The sequence below is a fragment of the Paroedura picta genome, chromosome 2 (assembly GCF_049243985.1).
Source record: "Paroedura picta isolate Pp20150507F chromosome 2, Ppicta_v3.0, whole genome shotgun sequence".
In the NCBI taxonomy this organism is placed as follows: domain Eukaryota; kingdom Metazoa; phylum Chordata; class Lepidosauria; order Squamata; family Gekkonidae; genus Paroedura; species Paroedura picta.
This window is the reverse complement of record NC_135370.1, coordinates 152,643,593-152,659,058: the sequence shown is the minus strand read 5'-3', so window position 1 is coordinate 152,659,058 and position 15,466 is coordinate 152,643,593. Positions and strand designations below refer to the sequence as shown.

Sequence of the window (15,466 nt, the reverse complement as noted above, 5' to 3'; positions counted from 1 at the left end):
GGGAGTTCAGTTCTATGCCTATTAAACAAGCTGTCCCCCCCCCCTCTTTTAAATGCAAACATCTGTCTTTCTCAGACTTGCCTCCTGATCTGAAAGTTAAATCTAATTATACATCTGGCTTTGGTATCACTGGAATTCTTTTCTTTCTATCTATCCTTTTCCTACCACAGTACCATTCGAGAATTGCACAGATGGATAAAATATGCATGTGAAGCTTATTTTAATGTACACTCCATTGCTTGCAAAACCCAAGATCTTTTTTTCAAGCAAAGATAGAAGCAGAGAAAGACACACACAGAGAGACAAAACATATTGTCTCCAAACGCACAAAACCCCAGGGCCCCAGGTAACGTCCTCCTGTGCCAAGACACGAGATTTGTTTTTAACCCTTCTGAGCCATGCTGGATTCTTTCTTTACTCGAGGATTCTCTTTTTAGTTATTTTGGGTCCTACGGTGAAACATCCAGAATATGATGGGTTTGGCTATAATCTGTAACAACAGCATGCTAGAAGCTTCCCACACTTATATTAGCTCTATTAAAAGCTCAGTGGGAACACAAGCCTGTGAGCAGACTATGTACTCTGGTCAAATAATAAAGCAAGCTGAGATTTGGTCCAATGTCAGCTCTCAGCTGTAGGAGGTTTAGCAGGTCATCTGCTTTAATCTCACACCAAGGAGGAATTCTCACTCAGGTAAACATTTACAAGCACAACAGGAGTGAGAGAAGGGCATAGGTTTGGCCACCTCACATATACATTCATTATTTCAACCATGGTGGCTTCTTATTGGTGTTGTTTCTGCTTGGGGTTTGTATGCAAACAAGCACCACTGTGATTCATGAGAAAGCACAGGTATTATTGAGGACCATACCACATACAAAGTCAGTATGGGGGACAGACCTCCAATGGCTAATCTCCTTTCTCCAGGGTTATGATCAGAAGGTAGCGATAGGAGAGAGAATATCAAGCCACTGCCAGCTGACATGTGGAGCCCCACAGGGAGCGGTCCTCTTTCCAATCTTATTTAACATCTTCATGTTCCCTCTTGCTCAGCTGGTGTGGAGGTTTGCGCTAGGATGTCATCAATTTGCGGATGACACCCAACTCTTCCTCCTGAGTCTTCCCAAGAAGCATTAGCTAGATGCCTGGAAGCAGTGACGAGACGGCTCAAACAGAACTGCCTGAAGCTCAACCCTTCAAAGACAGAAGTCCTATGGCTGGGCAGGAAGGGTCCAAGTGAGGAATCGTGCTTGCCCAACCTGGATGGTGTACAGTTATAAGTGGCTCACTCCACCAGGAACCTGGGTGTGATCCTTAATACCACTCTCTCTATGGAGGCACAGGCACAAGAGTAGTGTGGCTGGCATTCTATCACCTATGCCAAGCCAAACTACTAGTGCCCTACAGCCCCAGAACACCTAGCCACAGTGATCCATGTGACAGTCACCTCTAGACTGGACTTCTGCAACTTGGTCTATGCAGGCCTACCTTGATCCAGAAACGACAGCTGGTCCAGAATGCAGCAGCCAGGGTCCTCACAGCAACACCATAGAAGTCCCACATTCTGCCTATTCAACCAACTGCATGGGTTACCAACCAAATTCCAGATCAGACTTAAGGTTTTGGCAATCATCTTGAAGACCATACACAGTCTGGGCTCAGTGTACCTGAGGAACCACCTCTCTGCCTATACCCCTCAAAGAGCTTTACACTCTGCCACCTCCAACTGACTGGTGATCCCTGGCCCTAAGGAAGCTCATCTCACCTCAACTAGGGCCAAAGCTTTCTCTGTCCTGGCCTCCGCCTGGTGGAATAAGCTCCCAGAGGAGATCAGGGCATTTGCCAGAGCTAGATCAATTGTGCAAGGCCTGCAAAAGGAAGCTCTTCCACCACCAGGCATTCAACTGAAACTAACAGCATCTACTGGGCCCCCTGAACATCTCCCCATGAAGCAAGCACCCTGAAGTGTCCAACCATGTGACTGTTAAAATGCTGATGTTGTTAAACTGTTATAATGTTGATGCTGTTAAACACTGTTCTCTGTTATCACTGTTACCACTTACTCATTTGACATGTTTACCGAGTTATACTGTATTGTTCCTTGTTCCCTACCTTTCATGTAAACCACCCTGAGCCATAGGGGAGAGTGGTATAGAAGAAAGAAAGAAAGAAAGAAAGAAAGAAAGAAAGAAAGAAAGAAAGAAAGAAAGAAAGAAAGAAAGAAAGAAAGAAAGAAAGAAAGAAAGAAAGAAGTTAAACCAGGAGAAAACGAAAATACAAGTATCGTGTCTTATGGCCAGTGACATATGGTCATATGTCTGAGGCCTGAGGAAGAAGTTGGTATAAGATGCAAAACTCCAGACAACCTTAGAAGTACAGAGCAAAGAGAGGCAACAGAATGTAAGTAATAGCCAGTCTCTGTGTGTGATACATTCCAGCAAGTGGCTTCCGATTTATAGTAACCCTGTATATTCATGACTTGCAAAATGGCCGATCATTGACAACTTTGCTTGGGTCTTGCAACCTGAAGGTCATGCCTTCCCTTATTGTGTCATGCCATCTCTCTTTTCCTGCTGCCTTCAACTTTCCTTGGCATTACTTTCTTTTCCCATAACTCTTGCCTTCTCATAATATGACCAAAGTACAACAGCCTCAGTTTAGTCATTTTGTCTTCTATGGAGATTTCAGACTTGATTTAATCTAGAACCAACTTTTTGGCAATTCTTGTGAAGGCAGCCTAAAACTGCATAAAACTTGCTCTATGTGGGCCTACCCTTGTCTTTGATCCAGAAATTACAGCTGGTACAAAATGTGTCTGTATGGGTCCTCACTAAATTATCTTGGAGGACCCATGTCCAGCTGCTGCTGAGACAGCTGCATTGGCTGTCAGTCTGTTTCTGGATCAAGTTCAAGGTATTGGTTTTGACCTTCAAGGCTATACACAGCTTGGGTCCTGCCTACTTGTGGGACTGCTTAACTCCTTATGCTCCCTGTAAGGCACTTCACTCTGTGGGTATGAATCTTCTGATAGTCCGGGGGCCCCAGGAAGCTTGCCTGGCCTTTTTGATCCTGGCCCCTACCTGGTGGAATGAGCTCCCAGGACAGCTGCAGACCCTGATGGAACACTCTGGGTTCTGCAGGGCCTAGAAGATGGAGCGCTTCCGCCAGGCATTTGGTTGAGGCTGGGTGTCATTGGTACTGGGTATTGAGAACAGGTTTTCCCCCCTCCAGGTTCCAGGATTTGGTATTAGACCTATCCGGAACCACTGTGTGATCTACCCCCTGGTTTTCTTCCATCACCAGTTGTTGATTACATTCTATACTGGCTCCAACTGCTTCAGATGTTGGGCGATGAGTTTTTGCTACAGTCTACAGCCCCACTGTGGTATTCACAATAAAGTTTTCTTTATATCTGTAGAAAAAAGTGGGATTTTGCCCACTGCCCTTGCTCCCAATATAACACACACAGCTAAACTTCTTACATACATGCAAGTTCCCTTCCAAATTTGTGGAGGAATGTCTGCACATACAACTGTATGTATGCATTGTCTTGCTGTCAGACTCTACCAATCAATGTCTATGTGCAGAAATGGTGCAGACATGATTCTACTCATCTGTTTGCATATACACTAAATATGCTATTTAGGGTCTCAGAAGGTGTTTCTTAGGTATCCATTTGAATGCATGGGGTGGAGGAGTGGAGTGAATAGTATAGAATCATAGAATAATAGAGTTGGAAGGTACCTCCTGGGTCATCTAGTCCAATTCCCTGCACCATGCAGGACACCCACAACCCTACTGCTGACAATGTAACCTGACACCCCTTGAATTTTCACATTGCACATTGTTAGTAGCTTCCCTCTCTAGATATTCAACTTGTTGTCTGGACAATATGTATTCATTCATATGTGTGCAAAGCATTCTATGCATGCTGGAGAATTGTAGATTCCTGGCATGACATTTCTTGGCACTGAGCTGATGGTTTCACTGCCTGCCAATGCAGTGCAACAAGACACAGAACATCAGCCCAATTTCCTCATCAACAGACTGCTGTCTGCCCTGGAAGCAACATCAAACATCTCTAGGAATCACCTGAAACTCTTTGTTTAATTTACCTTTTCTATATATCTGTACTCTCTTGATCCTTGTTCCATTTTGTCTGAGGAAGTATGCGTGCACACAAAAGCTCATGCCTTGAGCAAACCTTTGTTGGTCTTAAAGGTGCTATTGGACTCAATTTTTGTTGTGCTACTTCAGACGCAACTTCCCCCTTGAATCTATCTGAAACTCTTTGGTAATCCGCCTGAGGACCCCTAAACAGGAAGAGCCAGTCCCCAAACTACTGCAGAAAAGGAGAGCATCTAAGTATATTCATGTAAACCAGCTACTTCAACTTATTTGGGCTCAGCTTCTGCTTTGCAATGATAGCTTGGATCTTTCTCACTGGTAACAGTATGGAATGTCACAGACCGCTAGAAAATGCAAGGACATCATATTTAACAATAAAGATTACCATTTTGATTTCCCGAAGCTTAACAAGCCTTGAACTCAAAATTAATACTTTCCTTTAAATTTGACTTCTGGTCTTTCTTTTTTCCTGCCCCCGCAAATGCACATCACTGATGTACAAGTGTTTGAGATGTAATTGGATACTTTGTAAAAGCACTTGTTCAGTGCCCAGTTGCTTTCCTCATTTTCTTGCCTTTCTACTCTGAGCTAGAGGGTTCAGTTCTCAGTGCTTTAGAGCCCTCCCATCCCATTGGACTGATTTCATCTTAATTCCATCTTGACTGACAGTTCTCAGCAAGGCACTAGTTCTATCTCTTTGCCCATTTAATTAATAACCACTGGTCTTCCTATTTGCAAGCTTTACAGTTCAAATAAGGGCATGTCTTTGCATACAGACTACAGATGAGAGCCAGTAGAGTGGCTAGAGGGGCAGACTAGGGAAACGTGAAACCCCAAGTCAGAAAAACATTCACTGGAGGTTTTAGGGATGTACATGAACTGGCTCACAAACTAAAGTACATGATGAACTTTGGCCAGTTTCCAGACCAACCAACTAGAGACTAGAGGACCCAGGATGCAGTGATGGCCAACCTTTTTCGCTCGCAGAAGTGGTAGCCTTTCACTGGCTACTGCAACAGATCCCTGGTACTCCTTTCCCTATGGAGAACCATGAGTGGACAGGTCTTGCCCACCTTGCACTGCTCTGCAAAGGTCAAGGCTCAGTTCTCCAGAAGGCAGAACTATCCACTTCAAGGCAGACTTCTGGAGCAGCCAGCAGCATGGATACCTGTCCCTCACTGCCCACTGATGGCAAAGAAAGGACCTCTTAGTACAGACAGTTAAAGCATGGCCAGGAGGGGACTGTCTTGCCACCAGGCTATAAAGTGAATCTCCTGCCCTCCCAATAGTGTTCAGAGCAAGTGTGTGTTCTCCCACCTGGGTGACATCTTCCACTGCTCTTGTCTAGACCCAGCCAGGTTGGACAAGTTGGCCTTCCTCAAAATTATCATGGAAGAAGCATGCACAAATGACTCAAAACGGTGGCCACAGGAAAAACCCCAAATGCAAGCATTTCCCCATTTGGCAGCTATGAATTAGATTCGGCCTTGAAAGATAAACTCAATGTAACTGGGAATTTATTTGCTGTGGGGTAAGTGAGAGGGCAATTTGGGTCTGTGCCTGGAAAAGCAGATTTTAGTATGGAAACAGATGAAAAAGATATCATTTTAAAAAGGTGAATCCAAATTAAACTGCTAGTGCGGAAACGGTCAGGGTGAGCCTCTTGAACCTGCAGCTGTCATTTCCTCAGGGAGCACTTTCCTGGGGACACCGTTTTGGGAGGTCTGTAACCTGGACCCTGTAAATCCAATCCTCAGCAAACTTGAAAGGCAGAGAATAGTCGTATGGAGATCTTCTGAGTTTGGTGTCTCTACCTCACCAGGGGGCCATTCTACCATATCATGAGCCTCATAAACTGAAATGGTTCATTTGGTGCATAAAATCTCATGATGATTCGTGGCTCATGAACCAGGCATGCCAGAAGACAGGAACCAAAATGAGCCGCATTTTCTCAGTCTGTGCTCATCCCCAGTCAGTTTGCTCTCTCAGCTGAACTAATCTCCCTGTATTGTTTTGAGGGCAAAATGAAGGCAGGATAGAATCAAGTAGGTTGCTCCAAGCTCCATGGAGGAAGGATAGGATACAAATTGTAGCTAGTTCAGCTGTCCCAGCTGATTTTCAGAGAATGTTATGTATTATTTTATTTTTATGTAACAAATTTTAGATCCCACCTTTCTGCCCTCACAAGGGCCACCAAGGCAGCTGACAAATTAAGACGTACCTAATACAATCATTTTATAAAACCACGTAAGCCCCCCGAACCCCCCCCCCCCCACACACACCACATGATTGAAACCATTAAAATCAGCTAAAATATACAGAATGACATAAAAACAGCAATTACAACTTTGGTCAGGAAAGAAGTGTCACTAAGGGAATGCCACACAAAAAACTCTTTAGCCACTGGTGAAAGATGGCAACAAAAGGGCACAGATGAATCCACCTGGGGTTGTTTCAATGTCCATCCATTAATTTTATTGGCACTTTAAAAGAAGAACCAAGGGAATAAAGAGTGAACACCCCTTGCTGCCATACCAAAGACACTGGGGGAGCACAATAAAATCTATCCAAAGGGAGATTCAAATGTGCCAACAGGGGGCTAGTTTTGAAGGCAGAGGAGTGCAAATGAGGAACTCCTTTAAAGCTAGACTTTTGCATGCTGAAAAACATTTTTATATAAATTGTAAGCTTTTTGACATACAGAGGAATAGTAGGGGGAAGGGTTCCATTCCTTTCTGTTTCCACAAGAGTGCCTCTGTATTCATCTCTAATGCAGAAACAAAGACAAATACAAGGAATCCTTTCTAGCAACTCATCTGTGTGCAGAGAAACGAAGCATGGAGCTAATTGTGACACTGTGTTGATTTTACTTAAATGTCTGTGCTGTACAGGAGCACCTCTCTGCCTCACAGAAACACACAGAATGCAGCCTCTTCAAAACTGGCCTCCAGGTACACCAACCCCACTTCTGAAACAATTTTTAAAAATGTTTTCTGCACAATAACAGTTCTGGAGAGAAAATTGTTATATGTTTGCTTCTATAGTGACGTGTGGATGTGATTTTTCTAGGACAACTGAATGTTACGGCTGATGAAGTGTGCACCTGTGGGAGGGTGGATGAAGGAATGAGGGAAACCCTCCAAAAGGTGAGACCTTTAACTGGACTGTGTGTTAGAATTTCCTGTGTGTCGGGTTCCAGTCTGCAGACCAAGATTCAGGTGTGAACTGCAACCTCACTGGATTTCACTATAATCTCTAATAGAAGCTCATAATATGAGAAGAAGCAGAAAACTGCATATATAATTGGAGGTTTTTACACATATGGTAATTCACAGCTGGTCCCTTGGAAGGCTTCAATGGGCTGCTCATAGAAGGATGCAACCTATGCAAAGGTGGTGGGGAGAACATGCCTGCTGTAAATTATAATGCTTTCTAAAGAATACTGAGCATCTATTGGAGACTGTTAACTCTTTGGGAATATTAATGTACAGTCCTATACAAAGGAGGTATGCTACAGATTGTTGATAATGGTTCATAAATATTAAATTTCCAGCAGGTTTTAGTGAAATATTTGGAGTTCATATCTTTAGGGTTCTAAACATGTGCTGAAAGGGTTGATTCTGGAATAGATGGTTAATTTGATCCTGAATTCATTGATGAATATGCTCCCCATTCATCGTTCAGAAGAACTCTGTATATACATGTGTGATTGATTCCCTACTGATTAGGAATGGGCACAAACTGGGAAATTCCAGTTTAGGGTGTTCCTGTATCAAACCCCTGAAACAAACTGAAGCAAAACCCCTGAAATGAACTGGCCAATTCAGACTGGTACATTTTGCTTCTCCCTGCTTAGAAGCAGGGGGGAGAGAGTGAAATCAATAGGTTAAATGGTTGCCAGCCATTTAAACCTAACCACTGATGGGTCTTTAAATGGCAGGCAATGAGTTCAGAGGTCTACTTCACTTCCTGCTAGGTTCTTCACAGGAACATCTTAGAGAGCCCATATCCAGCCTGTGCTGAGGTGGCTGAATTGGTTGCCAGTTGTAGCCCAGATCCAGTTCAAGTTTTTGGTTTTGATCTTTAAGGCCCTTTGCAGTCTGGAACCCACGTATCTGAGGGACCGTTTGCGACCCTATGCCCCCTGCAAGGCTGTGCTCTGTCACTACCAACTTGTTGGTCAACACTGGCCTGAGGGAAGCTCACTTGGCCTTGACCAGGGCCAAGGCCTTTTTGATCCTGGCCCCTACCTGGTGGAATGAGCTCCAAGTAGAGCTGCAGGCTCTAAGGGAGCTGTCAGATTTTTGCAGAGCCTGAAAGACAGAGCTCTTCCACCAGGTCTATGGTTGAGGCCAGTTTAGGAGGAAGATTTGGTCAGACACTCCCTCAGGAAGGTATGCCACCTATTAGAACATCTTGCGTGATGATTGTTTGACATAGCCCTTTGCTGTCCCTTGACGGGCATACCGTTATGGGGAAGGATTGTTTTTACTGCCATATTGGTTTTTGTACTGCTCTGTATTCTTTTAGTCGGGTTTTTATGTTGTAACCCACCATAAGTCAGCATGCCGAGATAATAAATTATACACACACAGACGCGCGCACACACACACATATATAATTGTGTAACATACTCGCAATTGGAGAAAGATGCACAAAGAAATAATTCTTCCTTCCAACTAGCTCTTTACTGAAACAAACAGCAATGATCGTCTAGAGGGAAAATCACATGCAAAAGAGCTTCCTTCTTTGAAATTCTAGAAATGTCTGATGGAACTTTAAAAGATGTATTTCTCGTATATTTCCTCAGTAAGTTATTCTCTGTGCTATTTAACTTCTTCCCGACTCTATACTACTTTAGAATGAGCTTACGGGAGAAGTGTTAGGGGAAAACTGAATCTAAATGTATTTCAACTTATGGTGGAACATGACAATCAGTCCATTTAGACTAAGAAATGGTCTCCAAACTGCCAACACTATAAATGAGAGACCTGCAGTTTTACATTCTCATAATGTTTTAAAAGGTGATTTAGCTTTCTCCTTCTCTACTGTATGGCACTAGTATGTGTGATGTCCCTATCTAGGTTATTATTCAGATAAGTCTCCTTTGGAGAATGCTTGGGTCCTCAAAAAAGTGAGACTGCTGTATTTATTTATTTATATTTATATTTATATACCACTCTCCCCCGAAGGCTCAGGGCGGTTTCTTTCTCATGTACCATTATCTCCACTACAGTTTCTAAAATCCCTTTCTGTCAAACCCTTCACATGTTCTGAAGGAGGAAAGAGTGGGAAAACCTACTCTTACTTATTATATATAAGGCATATTCCATGATTTTCTCCTCCAACAATTTCTCAACCCAACATTTACTTACATGGAGTCAGGGAGGTCATTGGCTGTCATGGGAATGATGGACTGAAATCAAAAGTGGTCCAGAATTTAAAAGCCCAAGTGATTGTATTTGAGCATCAGAAACAAACTAACGTTTGTTTGTTGCATGTCCAATAACCCACAAACCATGGTATAATCCCAGTGTCTATCCAAGTGTCATAAGAAATCACCGGGCCATGTTTTTATTTTATTTTTTTAACAAAACCAACAAAACTACAAAGTCCAAGTGTACTATGGAAGTGCAGGGATGTTATTTAATGCAATCTCTGGTTGGTGGTGCTGTTTGAATGCAACCCACAGGCTGTATATTACACATGGATACCACATTTAGTGTATACTACACTATTGGTCCATCAAGAAAAGTATTTTCTACTCAGGCTGGCACCAGGCTGAAGTCTTTCATAACATCTGCTTTCTGACCCTTTTAACCAGAGATGCTGGGAATTGAACCTGGGACCTTATGCATTCCAAGAAGATGCTCTACCACTAAGCCATGGCCCCATCAAAAAGCCTTTATCAAAAACTAATTTCATTAGCAGCTTTCCTATTATTGTCTTAGTCATATGGGTAAGCCAATAAACCACATGGGGATGTTTCATGAGGACAAGGCCTCTGGACATACAGCAGGGGTCACTTAGGCAAGTGACGGGTAGCTATGAATTTCCTTCATTGTGCAGGGGCTTGGACTAGATAACCCTTGAAGTCGCTTCTAGCTCCATGTTTCTATGTTAACAATTTAAATATAAGATCCCTCCAAGACCTATCTTTAACATTTAAAGAGCCTGATATGAAACCGTTTATAGAGACTGATTGACAGAATAAAGTTCAATTGAAGTTATGGCTGTATTTAAATTACTGTTTATCCCAGGGCTGTAAATTCTTTGAAAATAACCATGAAAAATTTTTGCAGGATAATCAATAATAGGGTTGCCAGGTCCTCCCTGGCCACCAGCAGTGGATGTGGGGTGAGGGGAATAGGGTTGCTAAATCCCAGCTGAGAAGTGTCTGGCAACTGGAGAGTTGGAGCCTGGAGAAGAAAGGATCCCCAATGGCTGCTATGCCATAGAGCAGCCTTTCCCAACTTTCAGAGAAACCCCTGAAAGATTCTTCAGGCTTCAAGAAGTGGAGTGATCATGCAGAATATGGTTGGGAAGCATAGCTGTGTGCACCTGGGGCTCCTCCCAGGGCCCCTCCAGGCCCATCATTGGTGATTTTGGGAGGGGGGGCAGGTCAATATGACCACATATGGTCATATCACCAGACAAAAGTTAAACAAACTTTAAAAATATATTTCAAATTAATTAATTAACTTCCATTTGGGAAACCCTTCTAGGGCCATCAAGAAACCCCAGGGTTTAATGAAACCCTAGTTCAGTACGCCTCCAAAGCATTCATTTTCTCCAGAGGGATTGATCTGTAATTTTGGAGCATGCCAAGGTCCCACCTGGAGGCTGGAATCCCCAGTTAATATCAAATGAAAACAAATGCTTTGGGGATATTCCCAATTAGCTCTTGAAAGGTCTGAGGGCTCTTTTATTGCACATTTTTATTTAAATATTGCACATTTAAATTTACATTTATATTTACACTATTTAGAAACTGATATAGCAGACCCCAGTGTTTCAATTTAAATGATCCAAATTGTCCATGAAATACATGAATTATGTCCTTAACAGAGGCCCTATGTGAAATGGATTCCATGGCAGCCAACTCTTTGCAAACTATAAAAGTACAGCTTGCCATATAGGTGGTTGAAAAGTTCATTACTCAATATGGCTCTTTTAGAGGATCTTGTTCCACACTGATTGCATGTACATTGTTCTTCCAGAAACCACTGTACCTTAAGACAAATCAAATCACTTAGCCTGGCTGATGATACGGTCCTCAGAACGGTTACACCGGTTGAAGACTATTGTCTTGAATGAACATGCTACAACCAAGAGCAGAAACCAAGAGTAGAAATCCCACCACCAAATTACTCTGTTAGAATTACCAAAGAAAGATGACACAGCAACTTGTGTACACTTCTTCCGAGTACCATAATGACATTTAGGGAATCACAAATTAATCCTACAGTGCAATCTTAAACAGAGCTATAACCTTCTAAATCCATTAAAGTGAACGGCTTTAGATGGATGCAGCTCTGCTTGGGAATGCATGACACTGCCAGAAACTATATGACACACACTTTTATAGTGGCCTCCTAAGCAGAGTTACTCCTTTCTAAGACCACTTATTTCAACCTCCTTCCATTGAAATACCTACTACTTTGGTTTCCAAACATGAAATTATGAAGGGAGACAAAAAGTTATAGTTCCTAGTCAAAACATAAGAATTATTTATTGTTTGTGATTTCACCAATTCTTCCGTTAGCAGTATCAACCCTTTAAACCTAGCTTAGTCAGTTAATCCAGGGGTAGTCAACCAATGGTCCTCCAGATGTTCATGGACTACAATTCCCATGAGCCCCTGCCTGCAAACGCTGGCAGGGTCTCATGGGAACTCCTAGCTCAGACTGCTAACTCAATCAGTTGTTCAACCAGTTGACTTGAAACATTAATGATAGAGAATCTCAATGCAAAAGCAGAAAATGTTCGGTGACTGCAGAAGGGAAGGGAAGGGCACCCTGGCCCTTTATCCTGGGCCACAGATCCCACCCTTCCCAACAGAGCACTAGCAGCCCGGCTGCTATCGGACATAATTGTCAGACACAACTCCCTTCTCTATCTTTTTCTCTCCACTCGCCTTCCCTTAAATGCCTTTTCTTTGTAGTTTGTAACCTCTGACTCATGATTAATGGGTTCTGCCTTGCAATACATATTTTTAAAAGCAGCACACCCTGTCTGAATAGAGCACTGTCTGAATATGGCTCCTGCCTCTCCTTTCTCCAGCTTCCTTTCCTCACCCCACGTGCTGAATGTTTGGGTTGCAGTTCTGCACCAGCTTAGTCTAGAAGGTCTCTACTGTGCAGCATACCGCTTGGCTGAGGGAGAGAGAGGTCGGACTGGGATGAGGGACATCTGCAGGCTTTGAAGGACACCAGAGGACAGGGCTTTGTTAAATTTAAAGGGATCTTTTCCAACTGAAATTAGGACTATGGAAATTCCCAACTAAGAGCACAGCTGTGAGAAAGGAGGGAAGAATGGGAGGAATATTGCTGCAATCTGTAACATCTGAACTGTGCTCCTCTTTGTTTCTTCTGGCCCCAGGAATAAAGTTTGGGCATGGCCAGAGGAGTGAACCCTTGTGAATGGACAAAGGGCAAGAGCCAAATAGTCTCTTGTTCTTTGCCTTTTAGCTCATGTTCTGTCACTTTGAACTGGGTATGATTTCCCACTCCTTCACATGCAACCCACTGAGTGACCTTGGGCCAGTCACAGTTCTCTCAGAGCTCTCTCAGCCTCACCTGCTTCACAGGGTGTCTGTTGAGGGGAGGTGAAAGGAAGGCCATTGTAAGCTGCTTTGAGACCTATTTGATTGCTTTTTTATATTTTCGTTAAGCTGCTTTGGATCCCTCTGGGAAGCAAAACAGGGAAAAAGTGTTCTAAGTGAATTAAGTAAGTACTTGTGATTTCCTAACAGGTAGCTTTCCCTAAGAGAAAGAATGGTTATTTGTCATCCAAAATATGATCAAGCGATACCATGGGGGTTAAAGCATTTCCTCCCCTCCCTTCTTGTGTTACAACCCATTTTCAGTTATGAAAACCACACCGTTCTTGAGGCTGCTGAATCATTTTGGCTGTACTCCACAACCATGTGCTTCAGAGGATTCGCCTTCACCTTCCATGGAAAAATGAGAGGAATGCTCCAAAGTGTGCCAATTGTGGGTTGCAGTCTATTCCCTCTCTGCAGAATCAGGTTAGACTCAGAGGCTTCCAAACATGATGGGTGGGGTTGCTTATAAAAGACATGCATCCCTCTGAGTGCAATACCTTGTTTGCCAACCCAGTGAACATGAATTCAACTTCCTTACACTGCATGTGAGTCAGTTCTGCTCTTCATTCCTGCAGGCGGAACTGGGAATGTTTGTTCACTTCTCACCAATTCACTAAAGCAAGGGTAAGGTTAGTGGCTGGTTCAAGAGAATAAGATTCCCCATTCCGAAATTTACCTGAAGGATAATGTTCGTTCACCGGCCATCCATCCACCTGAAGCGTTGCGTTGCCGCCATTTCGTGTAAAGCGCACAACATGGTATTTGCCATCATTCACAGGGGTGCTCTCTTCTTTGATGGAGATATCTACCGTGCCGATGTTGAAGACCACACCGATCTTGCCTTGCTCCTGCAGAGAAACACACAAAACAACAAGTCTTGAAACCAGAATAATCAAGGAAACCGGGAAAGAAACCCTATGGATTACTTAAATATATGTAGATATGTACATAGGGAAGAGCTTCATTGATCGGTCATCACTGAAGTGAGAAAGAACTGAGAAATTATGACTTCCCCAGAGTCCTCCATTGACATTCACAACTAAATGTTAAATTAGGTTTAACTTGAATCCAGGTCCGCTTGTCCAAACCCAACACTGTAGCCATTACCCATTCCTTATTAACTCTGGAAGATGACCCAGACACTGGGAATAAGAAATGGGAATTATAGAATTGTGCAAATTGTGATCCAAAAATTGCAGGATGGAAATAATCTATATACTGTTAGCTATACGTGACCCCTATCTGAGGATAGCTAAATCTGTGGATTGGAGCCACACAGAGGCAGCAGATTTTCCTGTACTACAGGCTCAGCCACAGCACAAGATGCTGGCAGGTGCTGTGAGGCCAGATGTCATGGCGGTGGGTTCAGGCAGCTGCTGAGGGGCTGCCATTGAGAAATGAGGATGTTAGCAGCTGCTCTGGGCTCAAACAGCAGCAGATGCCATCGACAGCCACTGGCCCAGGGTGGTGGTGTGGCAGAAGTCGGATGCCAGGATCAGTGTTGGGTGGTGTGGCCTAGAGCCTCGCTGGCTCGGCAATGGGAGGGGTATGCGATTTCCGCTCCATGAGTATTGCCAGCCCTACGTTTTCCCTTATAGTTTTCAAAGGAGAATTATAGCTGTTGTATTCCACAGACTGTGAATAGTTTAGTTTACTGGCAGATCATTCAGGATGACAACTTCTAGTACTATCACCACTAGTAGTGCTTATTTTGTATATATATTTTAAAAAGTGCCAGTACTCATATATAAGTGTATAATCTGCACTTACATTTTTTCCATTGTAAATCTTGCGGAATTCTAGTCAATTTGAACCTGTACCTACAGCCTTCCTTTTCCTCCGATTTTAAACGCCTTGCCCTTCTGCACTTGTCCCAATTTTCAGTCTACTTCCCACTTGATTGGGGTGGGGGAAGTCAGGTGAAGCTCTAGCTGGCATAGAAGGAGCACAAGGCTGGAGAGTGCTTTATTTCCTGCAGCCAAAGCAAGCCAGGGGGAGGGGCAAGTGGAGCATGAGGCTGCTTGTTTGTCTTTCTTTTCCTGAAGGAATGGAGTGGGGGGAGGCAGCAGCCTCACAGATAATGAGGGGAGGGAAAGAAAATCCAAGAGGCAAATCTCTGCTTATCCAAGTGTGGGCTTTTGGAGCACAGTCACTTTAAAACAGATACCAAAATGAGGGCAAAAATAAGTTTTGTGAGGGAATGGCAACCAGGAATCAGGCAGTCTTTGAACTGATGCCCTGACCAATCAGTGACAGACTGCTTTGCTACGTCAGCATTGGAAGCACGGGGTAGGAAGTTAAACCAGAGCAGTTTCCTCAAATGTAGCGAGTTATATCTGCTCCTGGATATTGCAAGGCAAAGGTAGTGTTCCCATGGATCAATTATAGATGTTCCAGAGGGAAAATTGAAAGCGCTAAACATCAAAATGGAAATCTAATAATGTGTAGATGACTTTCTTTAATTTGGGGTCACTGGGGATAAAAAGGCCAGTGCAGATTCTACCCCAGTTT

The 15,466-nt window shown here is 43.4% G+C and overlaps 1 protein-coding gene across 40 annotated transcripts in view; it reads right to left on the bottom strand.

Moving 5' to 3' along the window:
* The window catches only part of NRXN3 (neurexin 3), a 1,515,064-nt gene that overhangs the window by 210,037 nt on the left and 1,289,561 nt on the right, over window positions 1-15,466 (bottom strand). For all 40 annotated transcript variants that reach the window (XR_013228547.1, XR_013228548.1, XR_013228549.1 and 37 more), the window contains one exon: window positions 13,632-13,803. Coding sequence is in view for 36 of the 40 variants with exons in the window: in XM_077323384.1 (XP_077179499.1) it covers window positions 13,632-13,803 (172 nt within the window). In the remaining 4 variants the exon portion in view is untranslated. The remainder of the gene's footprint in view (window positions 1-13,631; window positions 13,804-15,466) is intronic.